The sequence below is a fragment of the Macaca thibetana genome, chromosome 8, assembly GCF_024542745.1.
Source record: "Macaca thibetana thibetana isolate TM-01 chromosome 8, ASM2454274v1, whole genome shotgun sequence".
NCBI lineage: Eukaryota > Metazoa > Chordata > Mammalia > Primates > Cercopithecidae > Macaca > Macaca thibetana.
This window is the reverse complement of record NC_065585.1, coordinates 77,564,479-77,584,722: the sequence shown is the minus strand read 5'-3', so window position 1 is coordinate 77,584,722 and position 20,244 is coordinate 77,564,479. Positions and strand designations below refer to the sequence as shown.

Genomic DNA, 20,244 nt, shown 5'->3' with positions numbered 1-20,244 from the left:
TGTAATCCCAGCACTTTGGGAGGCCAAGGTGGGCAGATCATGAGGTCAGGAGATAGAGACCATTCTGGCTAACACAGTGAAACCCCGTCTCTACTAATAATACAAAAAAATTAGCTGGGCAGGGTGGTGGGCACCTGTAGTCTCAGCTACTCGGGAGGCTGAGGCAGGAGAATGGCGTGAAACCCAGGAGGCAGAGCTTGCAGTGAGCCGAGATTGCACCACTGTACTCCAGCCTAGGTGACAGAGCGAGACTCCGTCTCAAAAAAAAAAAAAAAATGCTGAAATAAGCTGAATGTGGTGGCTGGCAGTTGTAATTCCAGTGATTCTGGTGGCCAAGGTGGGAGGATCACTTGAGCTTAGGAGTTCAGAGTTACAGTGAACTATGATCGTGCCACTGCACACCAGCCTGGGCAGCAGAGTGAGACCTCATCTCTAAAAAACAAAAAACAACAAAAGAAATTGACCAGAATGTATCAACTTTTGTTGATTTGAAATATATTTTGCTAAAACTATATATGTAAATATATATATTTTTTAATTTTTAATTTTTTTTTTGAGATTGGGTCTTGCTTTGTTGCCCAGGCTGGAGTCCAGTGGCATGCTCATAAGCTCACTGTAGCCTTGATCTCCTGGGCTCAAGTGATCTAATCCTCCTGCCTCAGCTTCCCCAATAGCTGGGACGACAGGATGCACCACCATGCCTGGCTAATTTTTTTTATTTTTATTTTTAGTAGAGATGAGATCTTACTATGTTGCCCACGCTGGTCTTGACCTCCAGCGCTCAAGTGATCCCACCTTGGCCTCTCAAAGTGCTGGGATTACAAGTGTGAGCCACCAAGCCCAGCCTAAAGCTATGTTTTAAAATCAGTGTTTCGTTTGGTAGTAAATAATAGCATGAAGTTTACATTAGGTACTGTTTACCAGTTATAAGTTTCAACATATTCTTTTAGGTAAAGCCTGCTTTTCTACAATTATGTGTGTATATATATATATTTTACAAATTATTATTATCCCAAACATTAAGTTCAGTGGATGCTTTTTTTCTTTAACTTGCTTGCGTTTGATACTGTTCACTAGTTCTATTTTGTATCTCTCCTCTTTTCCTCAACTAATTATGCTGATTGGGTTTGTTTCATGTCCCTGTTTTAATTATTATTTAATTATTCCTTCTTTTTTTTTTTTTTTTTCCCAGCTTCAATTCTTCTGTCACTCCCTCAAGTGAACACTGGCTGTTGTTTAGTTCTGGGTCATCTCTCTTTTTCCCTGTCTGTGCTCATTTACTGTGGCTTCAACTGTTATCTTTAAAATACATAGTTAATGTAGTTCATTTTCTTGAATTTGAATCTTAAATTTATAACCATCTACTGGAAATTTCCAGTAGCACATCTTACTAGCTCCAACTTTTTAACATATGTAAACCAAACCTTTCTAAATCTTCCAACTTGCTCTGACTTACTTCTGTCCAAGATTCTATCCACATTTAGCTTCCAGGCCTTAAAACGTTGATCATTAGTGGCTTCTTTTTTTTCTACGTACCCAATTAGATGCTAACTTTCATGGGACTTTGGAAGATGTGTTTGGAAAAAAATTCTAGGTTAAATGAAGAAAGGTTAGTCCTTTCAAAAAATGGTGCTGGAATACTCTATTCATATGCAAAAAAGTTGAGTCTTGACCCTTACAGATTTGCAAAAATTAACTTTGAATGGATCATAGACTTAAATGTAAGAGAAAAAACTAAAAACTTCTAAAAGGAAACATAAAAGAAAATATTTGTGATCTTGGGTTAGGCAAAGATTTTTTTTAGCTGGGCACGGTGGCTCACGCCTGTAATCCCAGCACTTTGGGAGGCCGAGGCAGGCGGATCACGAGATCAGGAGATCGAGACCATCCTGGCTAACATGGTGAAACCCCATCTGTACAAAAAATACAAAAAAATTAGCTTGGCGTGGTGGCATGTGCCTGTAGTCCCAGCTACTCAGGAGGCTGAGGCAGGAGAATTGCTTGAACCCGAGAGGCGGAGGCTGCAGTGAGCCAAGATTGCGTTACTGCACTCCAGCCTGGGTGACAGAGCAGGACTCAGTCTCAAAAAAAAAAAAAATTTTTTTTTAGATAGGACACAAAAAGTACAAACAATAAATTAAAAAACTGATGAAAAAATTGTTAAATTGGACTTGATAAAAATTTAAAACTTTCACTGTTAAAAATATATCAAGAAAACTTACAAAGCACAGATTGGCAGAAAATATTTTTACAAAGCAAGTTTTGTAAAATATTGCTTTGTAAAAATAAATCAAGTTTAATAAAGGACTTTTATTAAGTATATATAAAGAAATCTTACAATTTAATGGTAATAAAACAACCTGCTGGGCTTCGTGGCTCATGCCTGTAGTCCGAACACTTTAGGAGGCTGAGGCAGGAGTATCACTTGAGTCCAGGAATTGAATGGGTAACATTGAGCTGTGATCATACCACTCTAGCCTGGGCAACATAGTGAGATCCTGTGTCTGCAATAAACAAACAAATGAAAAAACTAGCTGGGGATGGTGGTGCTTACCTATAGTCCTAGTTGTTCAGGAGGCTGAGGTGGAAGGATTGCTTGAGCCCAGGAGTTCAAGGCAGAAGGTACACTATGATGGCAACACTGCACTCCAGCCTGGGAAACAACGTGAGAGCCTGTCTCAAAAAAAAAAAAAAAAAAAAAAGAAAGAAAGAAAAGCTAATTTTAACAAAAGGTCAGATCTGAGTAGATACTTTCCCAATGAGTATATGTATGGTAAATAAATAGATGAAAAGATGCTCAACATCATAGTTCTCAGAGAAATGCAGATTAAAACCTCACAGAGATGCCACTAAATACACAATAGAATGACTAAGATAAAAATGACTGAAAATATCACACCTTGGCAAGAATGTGTAGAAATTGCAATTGTCATTACAACCCACATACATTCTTATACATTGGAATGTAATATGGTACTTTATACTTTGAGGAACAGTTTAGCAGTTCAGAAATCAGACAACATCTTGACCATATGATAAAAAATACTATCACTAACGAGGGGCAGGTAAATATCATGTGCCTTCTTTTTGTGACACCTTGAAATTTCACCTAATATATCTGATGAGAATGCATAATCTAAATTTAGTCATGAAGAAACATCAGGCACATCCCAGATAAGGGATGTTCTATTGTAAAGGTTGTTCTATTACACAGGATTCTTTCACCTGTGTAAATTGGTAAAAGACAAAAAGATGGTAGAGATAGATATTCCAAATTAAATAAGGCAAAAGAGATATAACAGGGAAATGCAATCAATACCTAACTTAGATGGGGTCCTGAATTAGAGAAAATAGGCTCTAAAGGCTGCTATTGAGTCAGTTGACAAAAGTGGAATATGGACAATAGATTAAAAAATCAGTGTTACAAAAGTTGATAATTATGTTGAGGTTATATAAGAAAATAACCCAGTTCTTAAGACACACACACTGAAGAGCTTAGGGGCAAAGGGCTATGATATATGTACTTTATTCTCTGAATAATTTTAGAAAAAATTGTGTGTATAGAGAGAATGACCTTGTGTGCACAAGCAAAGGATGAAGCAAGTGGAGCAAAATCTTAATAGGGAATTAATAAAGAATCTTTGTATGTTCTTGGTATTATTACTGTAACTTCTCTGTAAGTCAGAAATTATCTCCCAATAGTTAAAAAAAACTTTTTATTTTATTTATTTATTTTTAAAGTGCTTTGGCTTAAGGATTTAAAGAACTTTTTGTTTGCTTGCCTTTGTTTTTTGCCGGGGAGGGGGTGTATATGGAGGGTGGTGGTAGTTTTTCATTTTCTTTTTATTTCAGATATTTTAAAGTATATTGTAGGCTTTTTGGGGAAGTTGGGAGAGGCAGTAGGCAGGCGTATTTATGATCAATCTTAAGTTTGAATTTCTCAATTTGATAAGTGAGATTGAAAAAATGTGGGCTAAGTCTACATGTTGATAATTAGGCTAAAAATACTGTGATACAGATATGCTCATTGAAATTTTTTTAAAAGAATCTGCAAAATGGCTGATAATTTGGATGAATTTATCGAAGAGCGAAAAGCCAAATTGGCCAAAGACAAAGCAGAGTTGGAAAGTGATCCACCTTACATGGAAATGAAGGTAAACTTAATAATTTTCTTTGAACATGTTTTATTATAATTGTCTATGGAGATTACTCCTGTGTAAATGCAAAATATCCTCTTCTATGAGTGAGAATCTTCTGTTTCGTTCTATGCTGTCATTCTGGGAGCCTAACTCCAGACAGGATTGCAATAATTTTGAATGCAGTTTTTATTTTGTGGTGGTTTATATCTCACAGTGTTTCTCTTATCTCTTGTTGAAGAATTATTTGGTTTATAAAATGATTATGAGACCAGTTCCATTACAAAGAACTTCCGCAACATAAACAGAATAGTTGTAAAAGCAAGTTCTTATGGTCTGTGTGAAAAAATTCGATTTAATTAGTTTAAAAAGTTTTTTTGAAATCTACAAAAGTGAGTTTATTAATTTATTTCGTACTATTTGTATTTCTTAAGATAAATTTCTTAAAATAATTGTTTTTTTTTTTTTTTTTTGAGATAGAATCTCGCTCTGTTGGCCAGACTGGACTGCAGTGGTGTGATCTCAGCTCACCACAACCTCCGCCTCCCAGGCTCAAGTGATTCTTCTGCCTCAGCCTCATGAGTAGCTGGGACTATAGGTGCTCGCCACTATGCCTGGCTAATTTTTGTATTTTTAGTAGAGTTGAGGTTTCTCTATGTTGGCCAGGCTGGTCTTGAAGTCCTGACCTCGAGATCCACCCACCTCGGCCTCCCAAAATGCTGAGATTACAGGCGTGAGCCACTGCACCCAGCCTAAAATAATTATTTCTTAAAGCAATGTCTGAAAGGCTTTCTTAAAGCTTTCCTTGTTTAGGTGAAACTGATTTATCCATTTAGCAAATACTTATTGAGATTGTGTTAGGTACTATGCTAAGCTCTGAGAATACAGCCCTGATTAGAGTGTTGTGGCACCTTCTCAGGGCTCAGTGTGTGTAATAAGATACAGCATGTAGTTTAATCTGTGTCATATGGTTCATCATAATGAAAGTCACCATATATATTGGTTTGTTCAAGATGATCCTGGTTTACCTGTTGTCCAGTGTTTTTTTCTGGTTTAGCATTTGTCCTGGACAAAGGTATCTTGGCTGAAATGACAAATACTATAGATGCTCTAATTACAATTTTACTTACATGGCTAACATTTATTGAGTACTAGCTATGGACAAGGCATATTCTTAAGAGGTTATATTTCACAGTAATCTATGAGGTAAGTGCTGTTATTGTAATTTTCCAGATGAGTAAACTGAGGCAAGTTAAGTAATGAGACTAAAGCAGTAGAGTTGGTGGAACTAGGCTTTGATCCCTGGCAGCCTGGCTCCAGTGCTTGTCCTCGGAACCAACATAATAGGTTGCCTTTCTTCCATAATAACCTGTCATGTACCAGGAATGCCAAGGACTTTATATGTATCATTTTATTTAATCATAATATCCCTGTTAAGTAGGTGAAAATTTTTTGTTTTATGGATTAAGAAAGTGAAGCTCACAGGAGTTAAGTAATTTGTCCAGGTCCACACAGTGGTGGATTGAGGAGTAGAACCTTTATGCAGCTCCAGAGTCTATCTCTTAACCACTCTCCAGTGTTTAGGACCAGCTTATGGCTTTGGAGTTACATAATTTGGAGTACATAGCTTTAAAGACAGTTTTGCTATAATTTCTAATATTAATTTGTACATAAGTAATTTTAAGTCTTGGTTCAAGTATCACCTGCTCAGTGAGGCCTTGTAGTCCTCCCCCACCATTTCTGGGCCTCCTTACTTTAATCTGTTTTCTTTTCCCATAACCCCTTGCTGCCACTGTCTATATATCACGTAATCTAATCATGAGTTAATTATGTGTCCCCCCAATAGTTTATAAGCTTCATGATGGCAGAAATTCTTGTATTTTTTAAAACTTACATACTTTCAACGCTTGACAAAATGTTTGGCACTTAATAGGAACTCAGTAAATATTTGTTGGTAAGTGAATGAGTTAAATATTAGAATATCTGTTATAAAATCAAATACCTTTGGTTAATTCTTCAAACCTTACACTTAGTTTCTTTTATGATGTACTGTGTAATTTCATCAAGCTGTTTAATTAAAATTTGAGGTGGGTTGTATATTTCATGGGTTTTTTTTTCCCCTTTGATTTTGTAAACTTTATGTCTCTTTCAGGACAAGTTGTCAGAGAAGCTTTCTGAAAACAGTAAGATACTGATCTCTATGGCTAAAGAAAACATACCACCAAATAATCAACAGACCAGGGGTTCCTTAGGTATGTCATTAGATGTGCTAAACTTATTTTAAGATATTCTTAGTGGGCTCTTCTGAAAGAGGTTTGTCTTATCAGAAAAAAAGATTTATTTGGAATCCTAGTAATTTTTCTTTCTGGAATCTTATATAAGTCAATATGGTCTACATATGAAATATAACTCATACTGAAAACTTTGTACTTGTTTTATGTGATACTGAATTAGTTATGATTTGTGGAACTTATATAAGTAGTTGTATATAACATAACTTTAAAAATTGAAAACTTTGAAAGGAATTTGTGTGTGTGTGTGAGTACGAGGGAGAGAGAGAGAAGAGAAACTTTTATTTGTTGACTGAAAATGGTGAACTTGCTCATTTAAAAATTAAATATGCTTAAAGGGTACAAAATGCTGTTTGGTGAAAGACTGTTTTAATTATTGATGATCATGTTGGAGTTGTAAAGAAGTTAATACTGTAGCCATACTAATGCTTTGATTATGGTATGGTATGAAAATATTTGGAAACTTTTTACCACATTTTGGCTTGTTGATAGGTATACATTTTAAAAAAAGAAAATGTATGAATACGTAAAAATTTTTGTTTATTTATTAAATACAGGGTCTCTCTCACCCAGGCTGGAGTGCAGTGGCATGATCATAGTTCAGTATTACCTTGAACTCCTGGGTTCAAGCAATCCTCCTGCCTCGGCCTCCCGAAGTACTACGATTATAGGCCTGAGCCACTGTGCCCAGTCTGTATGAATATATATATATATATATTTTTTTTTTCCCCAAGGCTGAGTCTGGCCCTGTTGCCCAGGCTGGAGTGCAGTGGCATGATCTCGGCTCACTGCGACCTCTACCTCCTCCCAGGTTCAGGCGATTCTCCTGTCTCAGCCTCTCAAGTAGCTGAGATTACAGGTGCATGCCACCACACTCAGCTAATTTTTTATATTTTTGGTAGAGACAGGGTTTCGCCATGTTGGCCAGGCTGGTCTCGAACTCCTGACCTCAGGTGATCTGCCCACCCACCTCGGCCTCCCAAAGTGCTGGGGTTACAGGCGTGAGCCACTGTGCCTGATCTGTATCTGTATGAATATTTTTAGTGTGCATTTTGTGATTTATTGATGATGACAAACTTTTTCACAAAAAGAAAGTCAACTATGATAAGTTCATTTGGATAAAGCATTGTTCTCAAATGGACAGCTTTTCATGTCTGTAGGTATACTCCTAAATTGTTTTTGTGTGCCAGTGGATACAAGGGGATGCCAGCCAAGAAACTGAATGGTTAGTAAGCTTTGTCTCTCCATTAGACAAATAGCTCAAAGTGAGTGCCCTACTTTTAATATCAGATATACGGATAACTTTCCATTTTGAATCTCTTATAAATTATTAATATGTAACATGAGTGAACTAAAGTATTATATATTGGTAAAATTTTTTAATCTCTAAGGCTCTCAATTTTTTTTTCTGTGAAATAAGTTTGATTATCTTCCAGTGCTACGTTTTTATGAATCTAAATTTTAATTATTCCAAGAGATAATTTTTAAAAAGTTTAATAGTAGGTTATCTCAAGCACTAAGGTCGCTAAGGTTCATCAGAATCCGTTTTAAATTCTAGGGTTACAGCTTGCTTTGGATTGGGCTGTGGCACCTTTATGACCTCTCAGGAGCTAAACTTTGTTTCCTTATGACATCTATCTCAAAAAGTCGTTATGGGTGAAAGTTAAATATGTGAAAAGATGGCTGGCACATAATTGGTACACAATAAATATTAATTTCTTTTTCTCCTTTACATCTTTTTTTTTTTTTTTTTTTGGTGAGACAGGGTCTTACTCTGTCACCCAGGCTGGAGTGCAGTGGCATAATCTTGGCTCACTGCAACCTCCACTTTCCAGGCTTAAGTGATTCATCCTCCCTCCTCAGCCTCCAAGTAGCTGAGACTACAGGTGAGCACTACCATGCTGGCTGACTTTTTTATATATACACATATTTTCTGTAGAGGTAGCATTTTGCTGTGTTGCCCAGGCTGGTCTCGAACTCCCTAGCTCAAGCCATCCACGTGCCTCGGCCTCCCAAAGTTCTGGAATTACAGGTGTGAGCCACTTGTGCCTGGCCTTCCATCTTTTTAAAAGTAGTTTTTCGGGCTGGGCATGGTGGCTCATGTAATCCCAACACTTTGGGAGGCCAAGGCCAGCAGATCACTTGAGGTCAGGAGTTCAAGACCAGCCTGGCCAACATGGTGAAACCCCGTCTCTACTAAAAATACAAAAAAATTAGCCCAGCATGGTGGCGCAAGCCTATAATCCTAGCTACTTGGGAGGCCGAGGTGGGAGGATCACTTGAACCTAGGAGGTGGAGGTTGCTGTGAGCTAAGATTGTGCCCCTGCATTCCAGCCTGGGCGACAGAGAGACTCCATCTCAATTAAAAAAAAAAAATGTAGGTTTTTGAATTGTCTTAGGAATTATTCTTTGATCATTACATTCACATATGATGGAGAGTTAAAAGTATAACTAAAAGATGGTGACCTTTGCCTTTTCATTAATTGGTGTTACTTGGGCCTCTGACCTAGGCCGACTTCTCATCTTATACACTCCCCGAGTGTCCATATCCGCTCACACGGCTTTATTTACTATTAGTGTGTTCATGACTTCTGAATCTTTATCCCAGTCCTAGGTTCTATTGCGAACTTGATCCATATGTCTGATTTTCTATTGGACATCTGTACTTGTATGGTCATGTATGGCATGGGCTCAAAATCAAAATTTGCAAAATTATACTCATGTCAAACTTTCAAGTGCTCCCCATCTCACTGAGCTGGCTGCCTAGTCATCCTTGATTCCTGTCATCTCCTGTCTCCTATATCAAGCAGTTACACAAGTCTAGTTGATTCTGATGCGTAAATCTCAAATAAGGTCACTTGACTGTAATCCCACTGACTTTCTTTTATGCAGGCCTCTGTTGTCTGTAAGATTTTTGTAAAAGCTTCCTAGTGTTTTTGGTGGTTGTTTTGTTTTACAGTCTAGCCCCCTCTACCAAATTGCTGTGTGTTTTTTATATATTTGCATAAAACAAATCTGATCATATTAGTCTCTGCGTCAAACTTCTTTTTTTCTTGTATGATAAATGTTCCATCTTATTATTTCTGCTAGATTGGGTTGGTCAATCCTGTCATGTGCTTCTAGAGGATTGGTTTTCCTTTTGAAGAGTAGTTTTGAACTCATTCAGCTTCTCTTTTGTACCACAGTGACATGCTAACTTGCCTCCTACTGTATTTCCACTGCCTAGCACAGTGTGCAGCACTTACTGCTTGGAAAAGATGTTTTAAACCAACGAGTTAATGTCTCCATTGCAAAAATAAAACCAATTCTCTTCGGTGTGTTGACTTTGATTTTCATGGAATGCTTCTTCCATTGCCATCTGAAACCATAATTAATAATTTTTGATGCACATGGAATTTTATTAAAGAACAGTATATAATTTGACTAATTTTATACCGCATAAGCTTTAGTTACTGACCTCCTGCTTGATTAATTGTGGCTTTAAAATTCAGTCAAATACATAGTTTCTCACACTGGGAAAAATGTAAAATTATTTGGCAACTAAGGGTTTTCCTTAAGTGGTCTCATTTAGGAATTATAAAAAACAGGTCTAATGTAGGTCAAATTTGGAAATGAGGTATTGACTTAAAGCACTGTAATATCATAGTTTGAATAAGTAATTAAGCATAGTGTAGTAATCAGTGATATATAAACTGGACATACTCATTTTATCCAATGAAAACAATCTTTGATAGCTCATAGTACAACCATCATACAACACTATGATTTTATAAATTCTTTTCTGTTAGATACTGATGATATTCATGGTTAATTCCATGTGATTCTTTCTACCACTATTTATACCTTTCATAAAAGGATTCGAGGTAGCATTACAGTGACTTGGACCAGACTTCACAGGTTAAGGGCATAGGCCTCCACAAGACTGCCTTCACTTTAGACTCCAGTTGCAAATCCAAGGGTCACCAGGACACCCTCAGGTCTGACCATCTGGCTATAAATTTGGGGGTTTCCCCCATCCCCTCAAGTTCAATAATTCATAAGAATGACTCACAGAACTCAAGAAAGTGCTATATTTAATGGTCACAGTTTTATAGCATAAGTATACAAATCAGAACTAGCCAAAGGGAGAGACAAATAGGGTAAGGTCTGGGAGGGTCCAAACATGAAGTATCTGTTAGTCTCAGGGAGGCATTACCCTCCTGGCACATCAGTATGTGACAGGATACAGCATATTGCCAACCAGCCTCTCCTGAGCCTGAGTGTCCAGAGTTTTTACTGGATTTTCCTTATGTAGGAATGATTGGTTGAATCATTGCTTCTTGGCTTGATCTCCAGCCCTGCTACATTCATTCCCCTTGCGCCTGGCTGATGTCACCTGGCACAAAGGCCCAACCCTCAAATCACATGGTTGGTTTTTCTGGCATGACCAGCTCCCATTTTTGTCATCTCTGTAGTGTAAACTCTCTGGGGGTTCACAATGATTGACTTTGTTAGTATAAACTGTTAGGTGTGGTCTAAGGTGCCCACCGGGAATAATAAAGACCTTCCCATTGTGTGGAAAATTTTAAGGATTTAGAGGTTACTTCCCAGGAAATAGAGGCAAAGGCCATTTACTTTTTTTTCTTTTTTCTTTTCCAAGCCAAGAGAAAGTAACAGTCCAGTTTTTTAATTACATGTAGGATGTACACGATTTAGTTCATATAAGCTAATGAAACAATGTCTTTAATAAGGAGTTTGTCAGAATAACTTACATACTAGTAATATTAAGAGAAAGTCACCTAAAAGTGATCTATAAAAGATCTTTTATCTCCCTAAACTGTTTCTAGGCATAATATTTGTGTTTATTTCATTAAAAGAAATTCTTACTAACTTATTGTTTAACAACCATTACTGTTATTAACAATAATCAATATTGTTGAGAAATACTTACATTAATCTTTTAAATGCTCCCATTAATCTTTTTAAAATGATACAAATTTGTGAAGGTCCTAAAACATATAGTTCCCCCCACCACCCAGTTTTTTTAAGGGAGAGGATCTTGCTCTGTCATCCAGGCTGGTGTGCAGTGGCACCATAATAGCTTACTGTAGCTTAAAACTCCTGGGCTCTGGGGATCTTCCTGCCTCAGCCTCTCGACTAGCTAGGACTATAGGCTCAGGCCACCATGCCCGACTAATTTTTAAATTTTTTGTAAAGATAGAGTCTTGCTATGTTGCCCAGGCTGGTTTTGAACTCTTGGGTTCAAACGATCCTCCCTTCTCTGGCTCCTAAGTAGTTGAGACTATAGGTTTGTGCCACTGCATCTGTCTAATTATAGTTTTAATTACTTGTTTTGAGACGGAGTCTCGCTCTGTTGCCCAGCCTGGAGTGCAGTGGTGCTGTCTCGGCTCACTGCAACCTCTGCCTCCTGGGTTCAAGTGATTCTCCTGCCTCAGCCTCCTGAGTAGCTGGGATTACAGGTGCCTGCCACCACACCCAGCTACTTTTTTTGTGCTTTTCATAGAGACGGGGTTTCACTATCTTGGTCAGGCTGGTCTCGAACTCCTTACCTCAAGTAATCCACCCACCTCGGCCTCCCAAGGTGCTGGGATTACAGGTGTGACCCACAGCACCCAGGCTTATAGTTTTAATTATCAGTCCTCTTTGTCTTAGGTTTATCCTGTTGTAAACTAAATCACAGATACTCTTCTACAGTTTTTATTCATTTTGTATGAGTCAAATGGGTCCTTGTAGTAATACCTTTATAGCTGTAATTTAAGAGTGCAGTGTCTCCTCAATTAGTCACATCTCCTTGTAAGTCACCCATTATGTAAAGGCCTATTATTATGTCCTATAATTTGTCTTTCGATTATTTTTACATAATGCTTTTTATGATAGTATAATAATGAAAAGAAAGTAAAAGTTCCATGGTAATCTGTTTCATAGAGTAATTATGATGAATGCCCTGTTAGAAGGTAAGTTAATTTTAAAGAAGTTATATACTTTAGTCTTAAGTATTTTATGTAAGCCATAACTGCTATAGAAACCAATTACTTCTAATTACTATAGTTCTGAAGTATAATGTTAACTATCTTAGGGTCATTGATGTTATACTTGATGAAGTGACATCACTTCAAATGACCCTAAAGTGACACGAATGCTTTTCTTGCTACTAGATCCACCAGAAGACAACAGCCCAATAAGTAAGCCTCACCATGTTCCTTAGCTCATTAAGTCAATTGAGATGTTACTGTTAATGCATGGTTTAAAAGAATAGGATATTTACATTGTTCTATACAGTTCCTAATTTTATATCTGTGACTTAGCTCTAACGCCATAAAATGGTACAAGACGACAAAAATAAGAATGAAAAAGTTAGTGTTTTCTGTTGACTAAACATTAAATTAATAAAGTTATAAATAACTTAGATTATATATTTATATATATTTTATTATATAAAATTGTTAAGACAATTTTATAATACTATTTGAATTAATAGTGAAAAGCAAATACTGTTAGTAAATAAAACTTTAACTTAATATGAATAATAGGCTGGGCGCAGTGGCTGATGCCTGTAATCCCAGCACTTTGAGAGGCCGAGGTGGGCGGATCATGAGGTCAGGAGTTTGAGACCAGCCTGGCCAATATGGTGAAACCCTGTCTCCACTAAAAATACGGAAATTAGCCAGGGGTGGCAGGTGCCTGTAATCCCAGCTACTTGAGAGGCTGAAGCAGGAGAATCACTTGAACCCGGGAGGCGGAGGTTGCAGTGAGCCAAGATTGCGCCACTGCACTCCAACCTGGGCAACAGAGCGAGACTTCTTCTCAAAAAAAAAAAATATATATACACATATATATATATATATATATATATATATGTATATATGAGTAATAATTTAAATGAAAATGAATTATGTTTTTCTTTCCATTCTTCCACATAAACCCACCCAGTAGAATTGAAAAACAGCAGTAAAAGCCACCTTAAACATATGCTTTTTGTAAATTTGTAAATTGCTTGTTCCTGGATGGGAAGGCAGTGTGTTGGCATCATCCTGGCAGCATTGTTGTCTTTTTCTCCTTGGCATAATAGAACATCCATTGTGACCCTGTGTGACTAGTGATATGTAACTTTGGTAACTAACTCTCTCTGTGCAGTCAGACCGCTAACAGGAGAAATGGAATATTAAGTATAGTATATTGTTCCCCCTCACCTTTTCTCATTTCTTTCTCTGGCTCAGGCACTCATGCATATATTCATTTGCAGATTTATTCGATGAACATTTTCTTGGGTTAAAGTTATGTGCCAGCATTATAAAATTGAATAGTGTGTGGACCTTGCCTTCATAGATTTTATAGTTTAGTTTTATATATGATGTTCCATTCTGAACATGAGAATCGAAACTTTCTCTCCTTAGGCTTAAATTCTGTGTCTTTAAAAAAAGGTTTAGATTCCTTCAAGAGGAAACAGTTCCTTTCTAGGATGATTTAAAATTCCCAGCATATGGAATGCTTTAGTTTCTTTTGGAAGAGAGTTAGAAGCATGTGTAAGAGGTGTCCCTAAGGAATCCTCTGTTATACGCTCTATCATCAAGGAGTTAAATAGGCCAGAAATGTTTATAAAGAGAATTCCAGTGTTGATAGCGGTAAGTGGATTTTAGTATTCTGTAAGAATCCATAAACATCCACTTATGTTTATATTACGCTGGTCTTTTCCCTGCCTGAAATGTTTCAGTGATGTAGTAAAGCAGTGATATGACACATTTTTGAAAAGTTCCCATCATTCAGCTACATTGTGAGAAATAAGGCACAAATGGTGATTTTTTTATATCAGTTTATAAGCTACAGTCAAATTTTATTTCATCTGTAGTGCTCATAGCTGAATCTTTAAGGAAAGTTTTGGCCGGGTGTAGTGGCTCATGCCTGTAGTCTTGGCTACTCAGGAGGCTGGGATGGAAGGATTGCTTGAGGCCAGGAGGTTGAGGCTGCATTGTGCCATGATCACGCCACTGTACTCAAGCCTGGGTGACAGAGCAAGACCCTGTCTCAAAAAAAAAAAAAAGACAAGTTTTATTTTGTTTAGAAATGATAATTTTTTAATGCTATAGTATTATGTGTATAGTGGAACTAAAAAAGGAATGAAGCTTCAGAAATCTAAATACTCATCTAATGTCTATGCTTCTTGATACAGTATTTTATTATTGAAGATTTGAAAAGTATATAATTTGATTTTTGATAGCTTTCTTGAGATATAATTTATACACCATAACATGTACCTATTTAAAGTCTACAATTCAATGGTTTTTAGTATATTTACAAGTTGTACAGTCATCATCATCATCATCCCTAAATGTAATTTGATTTTTAAATTTTGTGTAAGGAAACACTACTCAAATTCAAAATTTTTCTTCAAAAATTAACATGCATTTATGGAGTTTCTGTTTGGGATGATGAAAAAATTCTGGAAATGGATAGTGGTGATGATTGTACAACATTGTGAATGTACTTAATGCCACTGGATTGTATGCTTGAAATGATTAAAATGGTAGGTTTTATATTATATATATTTTACCACAATAAAAATTAATATCCATTTTTGTGAAATTAGAAGTGGTTTAACTTCAGAAGTTTTTAGGAATTTCATCCTATCTGAATGCTCTTTGGTAGAAAACTAAAAAAAAAAAGAAATGTCATCCTAAGCAACACATGGCCCTAATAATTTTTTCTCAGAAACATGTTATATTAACGATATTCTTATATGCTAAGAAAATCATGTTACTGGTTTTCTTAGACTGAAAATGATGCATTAAAATTGTTGTTGGTATTTATTTTTATAGAAATTAGTATATAATTAAGTGAAGAAGTAAAGATAATTAGCTTTGCTTTAATTTTGCTGTTCTTGAGAAAGCAAGATGCCAAACAATGCTGGACTACTTATCTTAATGGGGGAAAAAGTAAATGTAATGCACACATGCATATAAATATGTATATGATAATATTAAAGTATCTGTTTATAGATGCATTAAAAAACTCTCTGTATGGAGACAAGAAATAAAAATGTTTGTTGTTCTGGACAGGAGAACAGGGTGGCTAGGGCTCATGGATGAGAATGATATTTTTATAATATTTTTGATTATGTGAATGTATTATCTATTGAGACATTTTAGTAAAAAACTTACCCTAATCCTAGTCTCCGAATCAGCATAATTGTGTTCCTTCTTACTGTGCTTTGTTACAGGAAGTAGAACTTTGAGACTGGTTTGAAAATGAATTATATTAAGAAGTTGTTTTTTTTCTAGGAATTGATTATGGATTAAGTTTACCACTTGGGGACGACTATGAACGGAAGAAACATAAATTAAAAGAAGAATTGCGGCAAGATTACAGACGTTATCTTACTCAGGTAACGAGTTCTATTAATGAGTTGGGTTTAATGTTTCAGAATTCAGCTCCTAAATTTGTTTTCATAAGGTATTAGTCATATGTGTTAATGTTTAGGTTTTCAGTGGTACTAGCAAAGTAGTAGTATAGTCAAAGTTAAGTGGCATATATGACATTGATAGAGAAAAAATATTGCTGAGAACTGGCGCCATAGATTAATACAGACTTTTGACCTTTTGACTAAGGCAGTGGATTCTAATTTTAAGTGAGATCGTTAATTATGGTTTTTCATGTTTTCTGTAAAGTTGTCATGGTTTGAAGTAGTTCAATCATGGTTTCCCTCTCTTCTACACCCCCCAACTATGTATTAAAATGACATGTGGAGTTCTAGTTGCTAATTGTTTTCCTATGAGCCAAGCTTATACAATTACATTTAATTATTTAGCCACTAAAGCTTTTGTTTTATGATATCATGTTTTACTTAGTAGAACTGTTTAGTGTTTTTGTTAAATTATATAATGGCCGACGTAAAGCTTTATTGTAAGTTTTAAATTTAGGTTATAAAATTATTATAAACAATCATGATGTTTGTTGTGATCTCAAGATATTCTTTAATTTTTTACTGCTTTATGTTTGTTCCAAATGTACAAACTGTCTCTTATTTATTCTGATTTACACACGGAGAGAATGAACTTTGACTGAATACACGTTGTCAATGGTTTGTTTCCCTTGACTTTAGGGCATTACACAAGGGAAAAGAAAGGTAGGGTTGTCTGCAAAATGTCCTCCTTCAGTTTTTGCTTTCTCTCTTTTTTTTTTTATGATCTAGTAGCTTGCAATTGTTTGCATTTATGAGATTCAAACCAATTAGGAAAATGGGTTCATTTGTGATTTTGAGATGTTTGAATGGCACCACTTTGTATTCTTGCTTTTAGCAGATGACAGCGTACACATTATAATTTTCTGTTAATATAGTCATTACTTTTGATTCCTGCTTTGCGTTTGTTTATTGCTTTCTTATGCATTCTTTTTGAATATTCTGCAGTTAAGTCTGTTTTTAGCATGCAATTTTTCGTTTCTTAAATTATGCTAATCACAGTAAGATTAATAGAGTAGTAGAATATCTAAGATATTTGAACTACATGTTGTCAGAATTTGGATTACTCTGTTTTTGCAACAAAATCTGTAAATTACATTTGTCCATTTATATTAGAAAACAGAGAAACAGTTTATGGTTTTACAAAACTGGTTTTAAAAAGAATCTCACGGATTCACCATTCAACTAACGTATTTTAAACACTTATTATGAAGATGTATCAGGTATGCATCCTGTCTTCAAGAGGCTTAGAATTTAGTTGTAGAGATAGCATTCATACAATTCAGAAAGTGGTAACTACAAGAAGGATATAATGATCAAGAAAGTCCTCATAGTGGGAATTTCTATTTTGTGAGGCAATCTAGATTTGGATGATCTAGAGAGAGAATCAAAGTGAGAAAGCTTTTCAGATGGAGAGCATAGAGTAAAGGGGGACCCAGAGGGTAGACTTTAGCTTTGTATGAATGAGGCATATTAGCTTTACCAGCCTGAGTGGGTCAGAGTATCATTCTTTTTGAGAGTAGTAAGGAATAACGATGTGTATAGGATAGGATCAAATTAGAAGGCGGTGGATTTTTAACTGGTTATATGTGATAGGTAGTGATAAGCATCATACTTTCTTAAATAGCCTGTGAAGAGCATGGTAACTGTGTTTTAAGACAGTTCTGCATGTAGAGACTGTCATCTTATTGTCTTAAATTGCTGCTCAACTTGTTAACTGATTTCCTTGTGCTAATTTTCACTCCAGGATAAAAATTCAAATTCCTTAGCATGGCACATGTCTTTCATGTTCCAGCCTGACTCCCTGGGCTTATACCTCATTGTCTTCCCCTTCGCTACCTCTTCTTCTTAGGTGGAGTTTTCTTCTGGTATCAGATATTTACTATTTTCTCTTGTAGGTTTTGCATTACTCCCTAGGTAAGATTTTTTAAAAAGATAGTGGTGGGGGACATAAGAAGAAATTGCCTTCATGAAAGTAGAAGTCTTTAAATTCAAAGGGATGTGAAGGAGTGTTTTTTTAGATTTTTTTATTTGTTTGTGTGTGTGTGTGTGTGTGTGTGTGTGTGTGTGTGTTTTCTGAGACAGTCTTGCTCTGTCGCCCAGGCTGGAGTGCAGTGGTACGATCTTGGCTCACTGCAATCTCCACCTCCCGAGTTCAAGCGATTCTTCTGCCTCAGCTTCCCAAGTAGCTGGGACTACAGGCGTCCACCACCACGCCCAGCTAATTTTTTTGTGTTTTTAGTAGAGCTGGGGTTTCACCTTATTGGCCAGTCTGGTCTCAAACTCCTGACCTTGTGATCTGCCCATTTCAGCCTCCTAAAGTGCTAGGATTACAGGCATGAGCCACCGCACCTGGCCAGTTTTTTAGATTATTAAGAATATAGTCGGCCAGGCATGGTGGCTCACGCGTGTAATCCCAGCACTTTGGGAGGCAGAGGTGGGCGGATCACGAGGTCAGGAGATCGAGACCATCCTGGCTAACACGGTGAAACCCCGTCTCTACTAAAAATACAAAAAAATTAGCCTGGCGTGGTGGCAGGCGCCTGTAGTAGTGGCAGGTGCCTATAGTCCCAGTTACTCGGAAGGCTAAGGCAGGAGAATGGCGTGAACCCCGGAGGCGGAGCTTGCAGTGAGCCGAGATCAGGCCACCGCACTCCAGCCTGGGCGACAGAGTGAGACTCCATCTCAAAAAAAAAAAAAAGAAAAAAGAATATAGTCTTGTAGAGGAGCAGTATTTCCTTAAGATTAGAGAGAGTCTTTTGTTCACGTTTGAGAAGGTGGGAATGGAAGAGAAAGCAAGAGAAAAATGAAACTACACAGAATATAGGGAGCTGGCTGTAGCTTCCTGGACCCCCTGAAATATGTATGGTTTCCAAGTCCCACTCATATCTCTTGTGGCTTCCAGACTTGGATTGCATGGATATTTGAGTTAAAAAAAGAAAATCAAATCAAATCTTTTAATTTTGCCAAGAAGAGTTATGAAAACAAACAACTACCATCTTTTTTCCTGTTTTAATTAATTTTTTTTTTCCTGAGCCCTTCCTGCCCAGAGATGATTTCCTGTTTTTAGGATAAAAGATGCTTGACCGTCTAAACACAGAAAAGACATGTTCTCACGGGAACAGTTTTTAAATTGAGTCAGTTGATTAATATCTCCAGCCCAGACCTCCATCCTGAACTTCAGACTTTTCTAGCTGGCTGCATAATTCACATTTTCACTTTGAAATCTACCTATTATCTTATGTAGACCATGTCCAAAAGAGAGTTCTTGATTTTTGTTCTTCCCACCCTCATGCCTGATAAACCTGCACTATCTGTAGCCTGTCCTTTTAATTTCCTTTTTGTTACAGTAATTATTACCTTCTAGCATGCTGTATAATTACTCTTCATTATGTTTATTATTTCTTTTTCATTTTCCCCAGCTTGAATGTATGCTTTTGGAGGGCAGGAATCTTTATTTGTTTTTTTCAGTCCCAAATGCATCAGAGAGTTTGGGCACATGGTAGGCACTCAGTATTTATTGAGTGAATGAGTGAATGAATGAATGATTAAAATTTAGCTTTTTGAAAAAACTCACTATGTTGTTCTTTTTTTAAGAATTAAAAAAATTTTTTTTTGATAAAGACAGTATAATAATAAAAAAAAAATGTTTTTTTTTTTTTTTTTTTTTTTTAAATACCCAAACTGATCTCGAACTCTTGGGCTCAAGTGTCCCTTCTGCCTTGGCCTCCCAAAGTGCTGGGATTACAGACATGAGCCACCACTCCCAGCCTATGTTGTTGTTATTGTTTATTCTTTTCATTTTATTGAAAATTTCGAACATCATTCTTGACCCATGTTTGGAATGGGAAATTGCCCAATGAAGGAGTGAGGATGTTAAATCTATCTTCCTGGTTGGAACTGTGAATGGGTTTTTCATGCATTTATAACTCTACAAAATAATTAGGTGTATAATGTACTTCAGTATATAGGAGGTAAAATCACTCAGGGATCTGGTCATGTGTCTTATTTTTTCTTTGTCAGATAAGTTTAGAGTTCCATACAGCCAACTTTCAAATTAGCTTTTGTAGCACAACTCATTTGTAAATTCAGATTTAATGACACTTTATTTATTTTTGAGACAGAGTCTCACTCTATCACCCAGGTTAGAGTGCAGTGGTGCTGATCTTGGCTCACTGAAACCTCCACTTCTCAGGTTCAGGGGATTCTCCTGCCTCAGCCTCCCAAGTAGCTGGGACTACAGGCGCGCGGCCCCAAGCCCGGCTAATTTTTTGTGTTTTTAGTAGAGACGGGGTTTCGCCCTGTTGCCCAGGCTGGTCTGAACTCCTGAGCTCAAGTGATCCACCTGTCTCGACCTCCCAAC

The 20,244-nt window shown here is 36.7% G+C and overlaps 1 protein-coding gene across 14 annotated transcripts in view; it reads left to right on the top strand.

Moving 5' to 3' along the window:
* Positions 1 to 20,244, top strand: part of CSPP1 (centrosome and spindle pole associated protein 1) — a 130,191-nt gene that overhangs the window by 6,767 nt on the left and 103,180 nt on the right. For 8 of the 14 annotated variants that reach the window (XM_050802025.1, XM_050802014.1, XM_050802016.1 and 5 more), the window contains exons 2-5: positions 4,046 to 4,154; positions 6,289 to 6,388; positions 15,703 to 15,806; positions 16,524 to 16,547. In XM_050802025.1, coding sequence (XP_050657982.1) covers positions 4,056 to 4,154; positions 6,289 to 6,388; positions 15,703 to 15,806; positions 16,524 to 16,547 — 327 coding nt within the window. In that variant the 5' untranslated portion in view covers positions 4,046 to 4,055. The remainder of the gene's footprint in view (positions 1 to 4,045; positions 4,155 to 6,288; positions 6,389 to 15,702; positions 15,807 to 16,523; positions 16,548 to 20,244) is intronic. The other 6 variants (XM_050802019.1, XM_050802021.1, XM_050802015.1 and 3 more) reach the window with 1 other exon arrangement.